The sequence below is a fragment of the Triturus cristatus genome, chromosome 6 (genome assembly GCF_964204655.1).
Source record: "Triturus cristatus chromosome 6, aTriCri1.1, whole genome shotgun sequence".
Lineage (NCBI taxonomy): Eukaryota > Metazoa > Chordata > Amphibia > Caudata > Salamandridae > Triturus > Triturus cristatus.
In genome coordinates this window covers 1,192,029,193-1,192,042,464 of record NC_140589.1, presented here as the reverse complement: position 1 = coordinate 1,192,042,464, position 13,272 = coordinate 1,192,029,193, and the positions used below count along the sequence as shown (strand labels likewise).

At 41.2% G+C, this 13,272-nt stretch overlaps 1 protein-coding gene across 4 annotated transcripts in view; it reads left to right on the top strand.

Annotated features, from left to right (window-relative positions):
* Positions 1–13,272, top strand: part of SMOC2 (SPARC related modular calcium binding 2) — a 1,475,178-nt gene that overhangs the window by 837,899 nt on the left and 624,007 nt on the right. For all 4 annotated transcript variants that reach the window (XM_085612111.1, XM_085612114.1, XM_085612113.1 and 1 more), the window contains exon 7: positions 8,639–8,713. In XM_085612111.1, the coding sequence (XP_085468237.1) occupies positions 8,639–8,713 (75 nt within the window). The remainder of the gene's footprint in view (positions 1–8,638; positions 8,714–13,272) is intronic.

Here is a 13,272-nt window from a genome sequence, read left to right as displayed (position 1 = left end):
CAAATGATTCAGTAAGGCTATTGTATCTACCTCACAGGCTTCACGTGTCTTTGACGCCACCAAAAGGTCGTCAATATATTGCACCAGTACAGAATTTTCTGGCATTTCTAGACTCTCCAAAGATCTCTTGAACAACTAATTGAATATTGAGGGGCTCTCTGTATACCCCTGTGGGATTCGGCACAATGCCAAAATATGCTCACCAAAACGAAATGCAAAAATTTGCTGACTGTCGTGATGCAATGGGATGGAACAGAAAGCATGACACAGATCAATTACTGTGTACCATTCTGCATCATGGGGAATCTGATACAAAATCACTGATGGATGGGGTACAATGGGACAACATGATACCACAACTTTGTTCACCTTTCTCAAATCTTGCACTATCCTGAATTTCCCATTAGGCTTTTTCAGCTCCATTATCGGTGAATTACATGGACTACTCATTATTTCTCTCAGGATTCCTTGTCTGATCGTTTTCTCTATTATAGGAGTTACACCTTCAATTATTTCAGGTGTCAATCTGTACTGTGGAACATTTGGATACGTTACTCCTTCTTTCACAGTTATTTTGACTGGATCTACATTTCTCATTAGTCCTACATCTTCTCCAGTGAAATCCCAAACCTCTGCCTTTACAGAGTTTCTCAGTTCTTTTGGTAATTCATCAGGGTTGAATACAGCATATGTTTCAGTAACTTCACTTTCTCTGTTAGCTAGGGTCATTTTATACAATACATCATCATCTGGCGTTTCAAAAGTTATTCCATCCGGAGAACAAAATATAGTGCAATTCATCTTGCACAACAGGTCCCTACCTAATAAATTCACAGGACTGGTGTCACACACCACAAATCGGTGCATTTCTGAAAATTTCCCTATGCTAACCTTCACTGGTTCTGTAAGGTAGGTCTTTATTTGCCTGTTGGACACACCAACTACTTGGATCGTTTCATCCGAGAGAGGAAGATTCTTTAAATCAGCTGATCTAACAGTTGATCGAGTAGCACCAGTATCCACTAGAAAAGTAATATTTTCATCATTTACCCTCCCATCTACAAAAGGTCCTGTCTGGTCTACTTCTAGAGTTGCGCCAAGTACGCACTCTTCTTCCTCCTTTCGGCACCGTCAATAGCCCTCTTCTGCGTCACTCTCATCATGTTGCTGCCAATACTGCGAAACAGCGCTAGCGTGCGGCAGTTTATTTACCTGTTCTTCATTGTAGAATCCCGATTCACTACTATACTTCTGTGTGTTTCTGCTCTGTGGAAAAGGCGGCTTTGGCACCTCATTCTGTGGGGGAACAACTTGCTGCTGTTGCTGCAGTTAACCACTTACCTCATGCTGCACCTGTGGGTTCAATGATGGATTTTCATTGTTAGTACTCGGAGGAAACTTACACTCGGATTTCCAATGCCCTATCCTGCCGCAATTATGACATGGGAATTTCTTTTTAGCTTCTTTAATGTTCCCTTTGTACTTCCCATTATTACATTTTGGCTTGGTCCCTGCTTGTTCCACCAATTGTGCTTCCTGTCTTTCCGCTAACTTTACCTGTGCCCACATTGCCTTCTCCTTCAACTTTCGCTGTTTTGCTTCAATTTCATCACTGAAGAATTTAGCATGTCTCAATACTTCATCTATTTTCTTGTTTTGCCAGTCTACCGTATGCTGTTTAATCATATCACCAATTTCTGGTTGTAAACCATATACAAATCTGTATACAAAATGGCTCAAATCCTTTTCACTCAGATTCACGTCTCCGCTAAACTGGTTAAAAACTTGTATTAGCCTCTCATAGTACGCATGTACTGACTCTTTACTTTCTTGGTGTGTTCGATCAATTTTTACCCGGTCTGTTTCTTTGGGGGGCACTTTATTTTTCAAAAATACCATAACCTGCTCATACTTCTTCATTACCTCGGGGTCTGGTACTCCTGTTTTAGGATCCCTTGAATATTCCTTAGTTGGCCAGTTTATCATCAGTTTGCACTCTGACCATAGGTCTGCTGGTACTATTATATCAAACAGACTATTCAAATCAATCCATAATACTTTAGACAATTTTACAAATCTGTCTACCTGTCTGTACCACTCGACGGGCTTTTCGCGTAGTCGAGGGAAGTCATTCGTAAATGACAAAATATCCTGTCTCGTCCATGGGACATATACATATCCTCCTCCTGGAATCTCTCTCATGGGGTATTCTGTCACTACCTTCTCCTTTTCTCTTACAGGAAAGGCTGAAAATGTCTTATCTGAGGCATTGTCACGTTTTCTATACCACCTGCTTCTCCATTTATCCACGTCTCCCCATTTTCTCAGTAAAATGATTATATCCTTAATTTGACCTATTCGTCCTGTGGTGTTCATGTTCTCAATGTCCTTTTCAGTGAATTCTACTCTATAAGGTTTCTGCAAAGCTTTTACCTTTTCAATATCAATACCCATTTCGTTTGCTACTTCTTCTAACCTTTCATGCAAGTTTTTCGCTCGCCAGGTTGCGCTTTTACATGAAAATAACAATTCTTCATCCTGATAGGTTTTCAATTTTTCTGTCGGGATAGTCCCTACGATTAACTCTTCCAATACCATTCGCAACTTGGCCACATCAATTGATTGGGATTCTTTGTCTTTCCTCTGCAAGCTTCTTAACCATTCACTTAACTCATCTGTTGATGGTCCTACTGGTTTTTCTACACTTCCATGTCCAAAATCATTTTGTGGTTCTGACACTGTCTCAATCATTGTCATACGTCTCTCTGTACAATTCTGATCTACAAATGGATTATTTGTAAAATTCGGTTCCATTACACTTATAGTCTGTCTCCATGGATTCTTATTCTGTCTCACTCTTGGTTGTTCTACAGGGTTACTATTTCTGTAAGGGACTGTCAAAAAATGCTCACTGTCCTTCTGTTTTTCAAAAATAGGCATTACTGGACCTATTGTTACTGGAACAGTTACTGCTTCTAGATTTTTGGTCAATTCTCTTATTTTCTCAGTTAATTCCAGGGTTGTTTTTGCTAATTCTACGGAATTTTCTCCATCTTTTCTTCCTACTGATCTTCTTTCTATTTCCCCGGTATCACTGTTTTTTCTCAAGCTTAGGGATTCTGGTTCTATTTTTATAATTCGTACTGTTTCTCTCATTGGGGCACTTGGACTTAATTTTTCTGGTTCTGGTCTATACGGCGGTGGATTTTTGTAAAACATATCATCAAGAACATCATCCTCAGACTCATTCGCTCCATACCCTCTCGACTCCAAATTATGCCTCTTTTCTGCACACTTTCGACCTTCATTCTCTCCTACAGTTCTTACAGGGAACACACCCTCAGTCATGCTCGCATCTCGCCATCTTTTCATTCGGTCACTATGCGTTTCATGTCCGTATGGTCTTCCAAACCAATACCTATAGCCTCTATCACTTCTGTTTCTTTCTCGTTCATGCATCTCGTCTTCCCATTCGGTTAAAGCCTCAAACTGTGTCGGTCTAGGTCTTGGCTCCAAATTTGTCATTTTTTCCCTCAAGTTTCTTAAAACAGTCAAATTAAATGAACCATGCTCTGGAAAAGCTAGTACTCCGTCGTCCTTGGTGTATCTCACCCAGTTATCCAACCAAATACAAGTATGATACCCATATTTCGCAATCATAAAGGATGCAGGGGTTTTCGGTGGAGGAAGTAACTGTCCTTCCCTAGTCTTAACTGGTTTATCTTTCTTAAACCACTTCTTAATTCTCCCTAACCAGGTCTTCTTCTCCTTCTCTGGAGGGTCGTAATACATTTTCTTGTCTTTTCGCGCAACGCTAGTCTCTCTTTACAACTGTACCGCTAATCTATCCAATCACAGCGCGACTTCACACTCACGCACCTATTCAGAGCGTCCACGTCACTGTCACAGTCCTCGAATCCTAGCGCGACTCACACTAACGCACCAATAAGGAGCGTCTACGTCACCCTGTTTCTTCTCCAATCCTAGCACGGCGTACACTAACGCACCAATCCGGGGCGTTTCACAGTTCTGACCGACTGTCCAATCCCAGCGCGGTTGTTCTGACGTCAGCAGCCACTGCGGCAGCTCCTGCTCCTGCTCCTGCTTACCCCTCCTTTACAAAACCGCTCAGTACGTTTTTGTTTCGATTTCTACACTTCTGTTAGTAACAACATAGAAACATCTCCATTGTCCGCTTCGCTAACCAAAGAACAGCAAAAAGACCTTTCTCACGAGAATTCCGTCTTTCCTGAGAGCAGCGCTTACCTCTGCCCTACTACGGAATCATTACTTCCGTTGATAAAGTAGCACATCCCTCTACTTCACCCTTCTAACAAGCATTAGCTAATTGTTTCTCCAGTATTTAAGACACATAGTTGGAGACCCAATGCTCCTGAGAAATAAAACTAGAGTTTCGCAATCAACCCAAATGCCTTTGCATTCACACTCGTTCACACAAGAAAATGTAGCACATTCACACAGAATCCTGCCTTTCCCGAGAACAGCGAACAGTCTGTTCTACTACAGAATTATGACATGCGTTAACAAAGCAGCGCTTACCTCTCCTTTGTCCTTCTAACAAGCTCAGAGAGTACCTATTACCTTTCCAGTGATAAGCGTTATCGGAATGCCAGTTGGATCCCTGGTACCTAAGACCAGAACTTCACAGGTATCCATCGCTATCATACACACTTCTTTCACACAGAAAACGTTTCTAATGGCAACACACGACTATGGCACCGAATCGAACCCAGACAATGCACCGTGCAACTTCAATTGTCGCACGTTTCCCCTGTGTACCTACAGGGCAACAACAATTCCGTCTTTCCCGAGAGCAGCGCTCACCTCTGCTCTACTATGGAACCGTTACAACCTTCCGACTTCCTACATCCCAGAAGCCGTGCATACAACGTATAACTCAACGTAACTCAACATAGAGTGTTAGTACATAAATCAATACCAATCATTAACCAAAATCAATAAGCAATGTACAAGCAATAATCACTAAACCAAACAATAACAACCCATCATACTGCTACCAGAAAAACTGATCCAGCGCAGAGTGCAAAATCCCTATCTACTGCCACGGACTAAATGATCTCACACACTTACCATTATTCATACATTTGCTGGTGGGGCCCATAACACCAACACACACTTACCATTAGTCCGTGCAAGAGGCGATTATCCTCCTAAGTGCTGAATAATGAGGGAGGAAGATACCACTTTACCCTAATGAGCAACACACCTACAAACCCTTCTTATACTTATTAGGCCCTAGACTTCCACATTTGGTATTATCCTCCCAAGACCGGGATGGATCTGTTAGTTGCAGATTTTAGTGAAACCCTAATTCTCTATTTAACCTTTACATTAACACATTTCAATGAATAAACAACCCAACTCATTTCTGTAGATGTTCAAATCCAAATTTATATTAAAATTGCAAAGTAAATCATTCATTTGATCAAGTTGCCATTCATATTTACCTATTCTGGCTAAAGTCGTCCTGTATGTCAAATCTGGCAGTCTCGCAAATCTATGCCCATCAATTTAGCAGGTAAAGTTCACCAGGAATTTGGGCATTAATTCAGTCCGTCAGAGAATTGGGCTAACAGCTGTCCTGCAGTGTCACCGTCCTCTCCGTCAGCATATCATCAGGAAATCGAAGGAGCGACCGTCGGATCTAATTACCTCTCTATTCTACCATAATTTATAGTAAAATTGATGATAAAAAGTAACAAATTTTGGACATCCGAGTTCGCTCATTGGACAATCAGGGATCACCCTCTCTGTTCCCATAAGGTTTAGTCCATGATGTCAGCATACTTGCTGGTTCTGGTTCTTTTGTAAAGTCTTTTGTTTGTAGCGTTGGCACCACTCCCAGTGGCCTTGGTAAGTACATCTTGCCTGGGGTCAGGACGGGGCCATTGTTGCTCATCTTAGCGCAGGCGCATTTCACCCAAGCCTTGTTCAGCGTTGGCAGTCGGGTTAGGCACCAAAGTCGGCCATCTTTAGGCAGGCCATAATGGACAACTTAAGCAAAGACACAAAAAAACGTAATTAATACATGGAAATGACTAATTAAATGTTATTCCCTCGCTAATACCCATATGTGTATGTATTTATCTAGCAAAAGCAACACTCATTGCTGGTTATACTTACAAAATAAAGCACGAATCACACCTACATCACTGAAGCAACATATATCATGCAATGTTCTATTTATCTATCATTAGTATGCGTACGGATATTAATTCACGTAATTAATTAGGCCATGCAGATGCAAATCCCACGTGTACTTTGGTCATTAATAAGGTTGGTTAGTTATTTTCACATCACTCCAAACCATGAGTACGATTATAATTAATTAATTAATCTAATTAATAAAATGACATGCAAAATGGGGTGGGTATACAAAATTTTGCATTACCCGCTCCAGCACAAGCACTTGTGTCTGGCTTCAGTGAACTCTAGTAATGATGTAAAATACTGCAGCCTGCTACATCGAGAACATTTGTCTGACTCGAGGTACCCCTAGTAACTGGCTAAGTTATTGCAGCTTTTTTAAACTCTGAGGGTTCGCTATATTACCTGGGGTCCCATTACATGTGTTGCACAAGTGACTGAGCATTCTTGTTCACGTGATGGGGCACTTCTGCAGCAGGATGTGTGCGTACCTACAAGTGCACAGTAGCGCTTTCTGTGATCACTTTGAGAAAGACTGATATGTGTACCAGCTGAAAATGTATTTTTGCACTTGGCAAATTGCCAAATCAACCACGCCAAATTGCTTGTTTTCCCCATATCAACAAAATGTGCTGACATTTTGCAGGACCTGTATATTTTGCTAATCAAAATTCCCTACAATTTGTCCTCTTAGACCGAAGTCTGATTGATGTAGAGTTCAGTTAATAAAATAGTTCTACTTCTTCGTACAAAGTAGATTTTTTTATACTGAAAAACTCAAAGCTCCAAACTGGATCTGTTTGGGTGTCAAATGTGTAAAAACACAATCAATAATGAGTTGTATTCTGAAATATGATGAACCGAGTGCTAAAACAGTTTAAAATAACAAACTGTAGGGAGTATCTAGTGAGCAAAACATCACTGTATTATTTAGAACCTCTTTGCAGGTCCTTAGTAAAAATGCTAACTTAATATCGGAACATGGTATTATTAATACTGCGTAGTATCCAGTGGCGGCCGGCATGGATCTGGGATGGCGGGGGGATGTGGGATTTAGGGGGGAGGTTCTAAAAAATATTTTAAAATAAATACACTTCCTTCCTGCCGCATCTCTCCCACGTCGTCTTTCCTCCGCGCCAGGCCAAAGTCGTAGAACAGGAATCACATCCAGGCTCCCCAGTGCCAATCACAAAACTGCAATGCAGCATTGTGATCGGTTTGAGTGCTGTGGTTCGACACTCACATGGGGACTGGGGGCCTAGGCATGTTGGCCACCAAGGATGTAATGCAGCCTGGGTGTTGAACATGCTAAGTGTGCATGACTGTTTGGCCAGCCCTGGGCTGGCCAAAGAGTCATTCGAACTTCAGTGTGCTCGCCACTCCTCCCCCTGCCCTGCCCTGTGATCCGAGCAGCTCCACCCGCCAAGCTGCCACAGGACGAAATAAAATGATAATAACATCAAGTAATTATCATTTAATTTTTCCTTTCTTTCACTGCTTCAAAGCAGTGGGGCAACACTTCTCTGCCTTAGAGGAGGAGCCGCCACTGGTAGTATCACCACCCTATTACCAGATGAATAGGAGTTTCAGGGTTGAAATGAAGAATAATATGTGGTGTCTGCAGTTACTCTGGCATTTATATATATTTCCGAATTTCTTGTCTCTTTAGCAGGTGTAAAATTTGACCTGAAAAGCAGATGATATTACTGTACGCTGTGTTACTGGGTGTAGAATCTCTCCCATTAATAAAGGGTGGGATTTCACACCAGATAAAACTTGAAAACAAGTGGTTATCAAACAAACATGCAGAAATACCACATCTCAAAACTTATAATGTGTCCTAGTGGACAACATTTTGTGTACTGGCGTTAGTGCTGCAATTATACTGTGTGACATACTTGCAACTCTAGCTGTTGAAGCACTGACGAATTGTGTTGCAGTAACAATTTCAATTTTTTATTATTGCATATTTAATTTTGGCACCATCTATCTCAAGATTCTTTTGTACGACTTGTGAGAGAACATCTGCAGATCTGAGTCCTTGTGGGACTTGGCCACAGAGTCCATTTTAGAGGGAATATTAGCCTTAAAGTTTTTTCTTTCAAATTTGCATTTACACTAAACGCTAATTTTGCTAGATGATTTACCTACTTTGAGAAATTAGCAGAATGGGCACTGAGCAAACTCACAGAAGCACAAATGTGTTTAGAATCTTTTTATTAGCACTGGAACCGCGCCCTGAATTGTTAACCAGATATGTGGGCCCAATCATTTCTTGCTGAAAAAATGTTGAAGGAAGTTCTGTGATAGATTGGCAGTCTGCTCTGTAGAATCAGCATGTAATTCATTAAACAGTAGGAATTTGTGATGTCTGTGAAGAAGCACACGTTTGGTCCCTGCGTTCTTTTTCTACATGCTACTGAACATTTAATGCCATTTTACATTCCAGATCTCGCCTCGCGCTACCCAACGCTATGGACTGAGCAAGTCAAAAGCAGGCAAAACAGGACCCATAGGAATTCAGGTAAGGTTTTGAGTAACAAAAAAGCCCTTTAAGCAGAGATTATAATATTAACTCAAATAAACTCTCTGGACTATATTTCTTACTACAAGCCCTACCAAGACCTCAGGAGACACAGCATGGAACATATGGAAGTAATACAACTATTAAACATCAAAAACCTCAGATGCTGCTGCTATGTAAATATTAGGGGTGGGCTTAACTTGAATAATTCAACGTAGCGTAATCATGTGGAATTACCTGAAAAAACAGCGAGATTACTCTTGAATTAGGCAAGGAGAGTAAATCTGCATTTAGAGCTATTTCTTAGCGCAAACATTTCCCCCCAACCTGCTACCGACATTTAGGGCTATTTTCCTTAGTGCAAAATGAACCCTGGTGTCCAAAATGGACACGAGGATGCATTTTAAACTAAGAGATTGCGCTAAATGCAGCAAAACATATATAAAGTAATTGCGTAATTATTGGCAAATCCGTGTCAAAAAGTAACACGGAATTACCGAAATTAATCCATTCCATTCCAGCAAACTTTATTTTGGTCAATATAGACCATAAAAAGTAAAAGATAAAAAACGCGCTGCACGGATAGAAACACTTATCATAGAAAAATACAAGTAAAACACACATATGGAAATTGTAAATTTGGCGGCATTAAAATACATCATAATAAGCATAGGGTGGGAGGATCGAGGGGTCCAGGCCTTCACCCCATCCTCAACCAGCTGCCCTGTGAATTGCCCTGTGTAAAGCCATTAGGGCCATAAACACTACATATGCATATACAGTCTTATCAGTACATATTTACAATTCATCACTATTCTTGATGGTTAAAACATAGAGAAAGTTCAAAAGAAGGGAGGCTGCATGCGCTATGGGCTTGTATCAACGTGGTGCCATGTTTACCAACCTCCTATGATTGTGCCACATTGAATTTAAAAAACGGGATACGGCAAAGACAATGGGTGGGTGGGAGTCATATTTCAGGACTCTAAACGCCGCCACACAGTGCATGGAAATCCTAGGTTCAGACAGTGTGATGAGTCAACGCTGTCTGGCTGGTGTATAGCCAGGACAAAAAAAGAAGACATGGAGCTCTGACTCATCCCCACAGTTGCAAGCTGGGCATCCGAGGGTAATGGCTTTTGACCATTTGTTGGTAAACATTACAAAAATGGGGTAACCCAAGGAAAAAGGACCTGGGTGGATTAATGATACCAAAAACAGTGGTCCTTAACCAATGATTAATAAATCTGAGACATATATTTCGCTTAGTCAATTATTTAGCTAATCCTGAGCCTAAACGGAATTTTCTTTAAGAACAAAGGCTCGCAATATTCAATAAGTAATTCAATCCAACAGAGGACAACACCCAAAACACTGTGAGCTGGTATACATACGTTTATTTTTGGCAATTTTTTGCAATATTCATAGGACAGAACGAGGTTGCTCCAAGGAGAGACGTGCATCAAAGGAAAGTGATTGAAAAGTGCGTGAATAGGACAAGGAATGAAAGATACATAGTAGTAAGAGTATTTAATCAATTTCAGGCAATGTGGATCGGTTGTAATTCACCGTCCAGAATCCAAGTGACCTGGTCACATTCATTGGATACAAAATTAGTATAATTCAAAAAATGACCCCATTGATGGTCTTGCACGAAAGACTGTAAATGTGTCCCAGGTAGTAAAGGGTGGGCGTCGACGTTTCTACCCGTCTTGATGGCCTTGGGGGATTTTAAGCCTTGGCCTTGCGGGTCTTCATCAGGACCAAATAGGGGGCAACCTGACTGGAAGGTGATCTTAACTGAAACACCTGAAACATTAAAACAAGGGGGTGTGAGGAGGTTGTCCTGATTAAAACCATTTAAAAATACGGTATGCTATAAGTATTCACATACCTCGTGGATTAAATTCACTGGGAGAGTTCCCGGATTCAATAATTGGAGGGCTTGCTATGACAGGTCAGACAATTCGTGTCTAATTGAAAGAATAATAAAGTAGATTCAAAATTGGACAAAGTCATTAACCAAAACATTTGATCAAAATACATCGTGAGGATTGTTGGTCACTCTGATAGCCAACATCCAGCTAAGTGGAACTGATAAGGCTGTGATGGTAAAAGCATGAAGCGGCAACAACCCTAGTCTGAACTAGTTATATAGTTTCCTTGCAGAGGTGGGTTGAATATCATCCAGAAAGGACTCGGTACAATACTCGTCTTTAATCTTTAGGAAGTTAGATGTTGAGTGTCCTAAGGCCGAGTCCCCCTGAACATCTGCTAATTTGAGCAACCTGTAAGCTTTTATTAATTCTGAAGGTGAAGTTATCGGACACGATTCTTCAGGGTTGCTCCATAAGCTAAGTTTACCCATTCTGCAACATAGGTCCATAACGTACACAAGCCACCATAACTCAGCCCCATACAATGTAGCGCCCCTAACTTGCACCTTATATATCTCCACTTAAGGGCCAGCTGGGTTGTGACAGGAGTTTCTATACATTTTTGCGATTCCCCTGCAATCTGAGCTAACTTCGGGCTTGCTTTAGCCAATTACGGGTCCCATTCAAATGTTTCTGACAGAGTAACACCTAGGTCGTCAAAAACAGACACCCCCTCAAGAAAGGTGCCATTTAAAGAAGGGTTTGGACTGGAGGTTTTGGCTGAGTTGAAGACCATAAATTTGGTCTTTAGTGTGTTTATCTTCAGCCCCAGTTTTTGCAGAAGATGGCAAAACTAGCAAGGACCCTCTGGCTGCCATGGGCACTTACTCTGGTGTAATTAAAATTCTTCCCAGGCCTAGTAAATCTAAAGGTCTTTTATTTTTCTATATTTCGCTAGCAGGTATTGTTCAGGTTGTGTCACTATTTCAGAAACCAAACAGCAATATTTAATAGAAACTGAATTTTCTGTCCAATACAGTCACTTCTGGGGTTCGTTTTTTTTTTTTAGAATCAGTTTTAACATGGTCAGCAGCGGCCTGTCCCTTGCCAAAGTGGCAGGCGGGCTGCAGGTGGAAGCTTTGGGGGGAGGGAATCGTGGGGGACAAAATAAATAAACTTACCTGATCACCGCCTTCCGCTCCAATGGCCCTTCCTGCTTCTGGGACAAGCTCCCAGACTGCACTGCAGCCAATCACGATGCTGCAGGAAAGAAGCATCAGGATTGGTCTGAGCACTATGACTTTGCGCTCCCAGGCAGACTGGGAGTCTGTGCCTCTTTTCTCCAGCCCCAGCAACACATCTGGGGCTGGAGAAAGCTTCACTGCACACGATATGTTTGGCCCGCCTAAAACGGCTGGCCAAACACCTCATGCACAGTGAAGGGACAAGGGAGTGCACTATTACTCCCCCACCACAGTGCCATCCCCCTGTACCTGCCCCCAAGACACGTCAGAGTCCCAAGGGCATGCCCAGGGAGATTAAAATAAAACCGGTTCAAAAACGATTTTATAATTGTTTTATTTGCGGGTGGTGACGGGGGGAAGCACTCCTCTGCCCTTATGGAGAGGCCGCCGATGAACATGATTTTAGTTTTATATAATAACAGCTTGCCATCAAACTCAATGCATTAATTTATTCACCTGCCTGTAACTCTTCCAATGCCATGTCATGTTTACATAAAATAAAAACATGCCCAAGTGCCATATCCTGAAACCTACTCTCCTCTGTGTTGTAAGTACAGGGCGTGGGCAAACATTTATAGAATAGAATAATTGATGCAAGCCATTTGCTCTTTGCCCTGTGCCCCTTTCTGTAGACAGCATGGCAAATCATGTGTATTTTACTTATCCAACAATAGAACAAGCCATCCATAACTGTTAAAACAATTCATTTCCTTCCAACATATGAGCTGATGGTGTGGTCTCTCTTAATTGACGTCACTTAATTATGAACGAGGAACAGGAAGGGGATGGGTTCAGACTCTATCTTGGGCACCCTTTTTCTCAGCTTTTTCTTGATCTTCAGATGCAACCAAAAAAACATATCAGGTTCTTGATTCTTCTTTGATCTAGAATGACACATTTGGACATGTATTCTCCTTCTCATACAGACTTCTTGAATTGTGGATCCTGTTTAAGATTAACCTGTGATAAAATATAAATAGCATCACTGTTTCACTTATCTTCACAAACCACTTTCTCAAATCATATGAAATGGGGGTACTCTACACACTACAATGTATAATAATTCCTAAGGTTTCCGAACAAGACCACTAAACCAAAATTAACATTGTTAAAAGATCATGTATTTGCATGCCACAAACAACAGAAAAAACTGGCAGAAAAGCTGAAACTGCAGAGCAGCTATGTCACATTGAAGTATGGTCTTTTTGCATCTTAGGTTATTTAAGACCACATTTACTAAAGAATGCATGGACACTCACATGATGCAACACAATTTTACACTGTGTGTTGCATGATTGTGCATGCTATTTTTAGTAAATGTGGGCTCAAGTTTTGTACCTACGGGTGTTTTATTTATCATCTGTATATTCCTAAGTGTATGAAGAGATGAAGCAAGGCTGAACAGTACATAAATTGAAAGGAGCAAGCAAGTGAATGA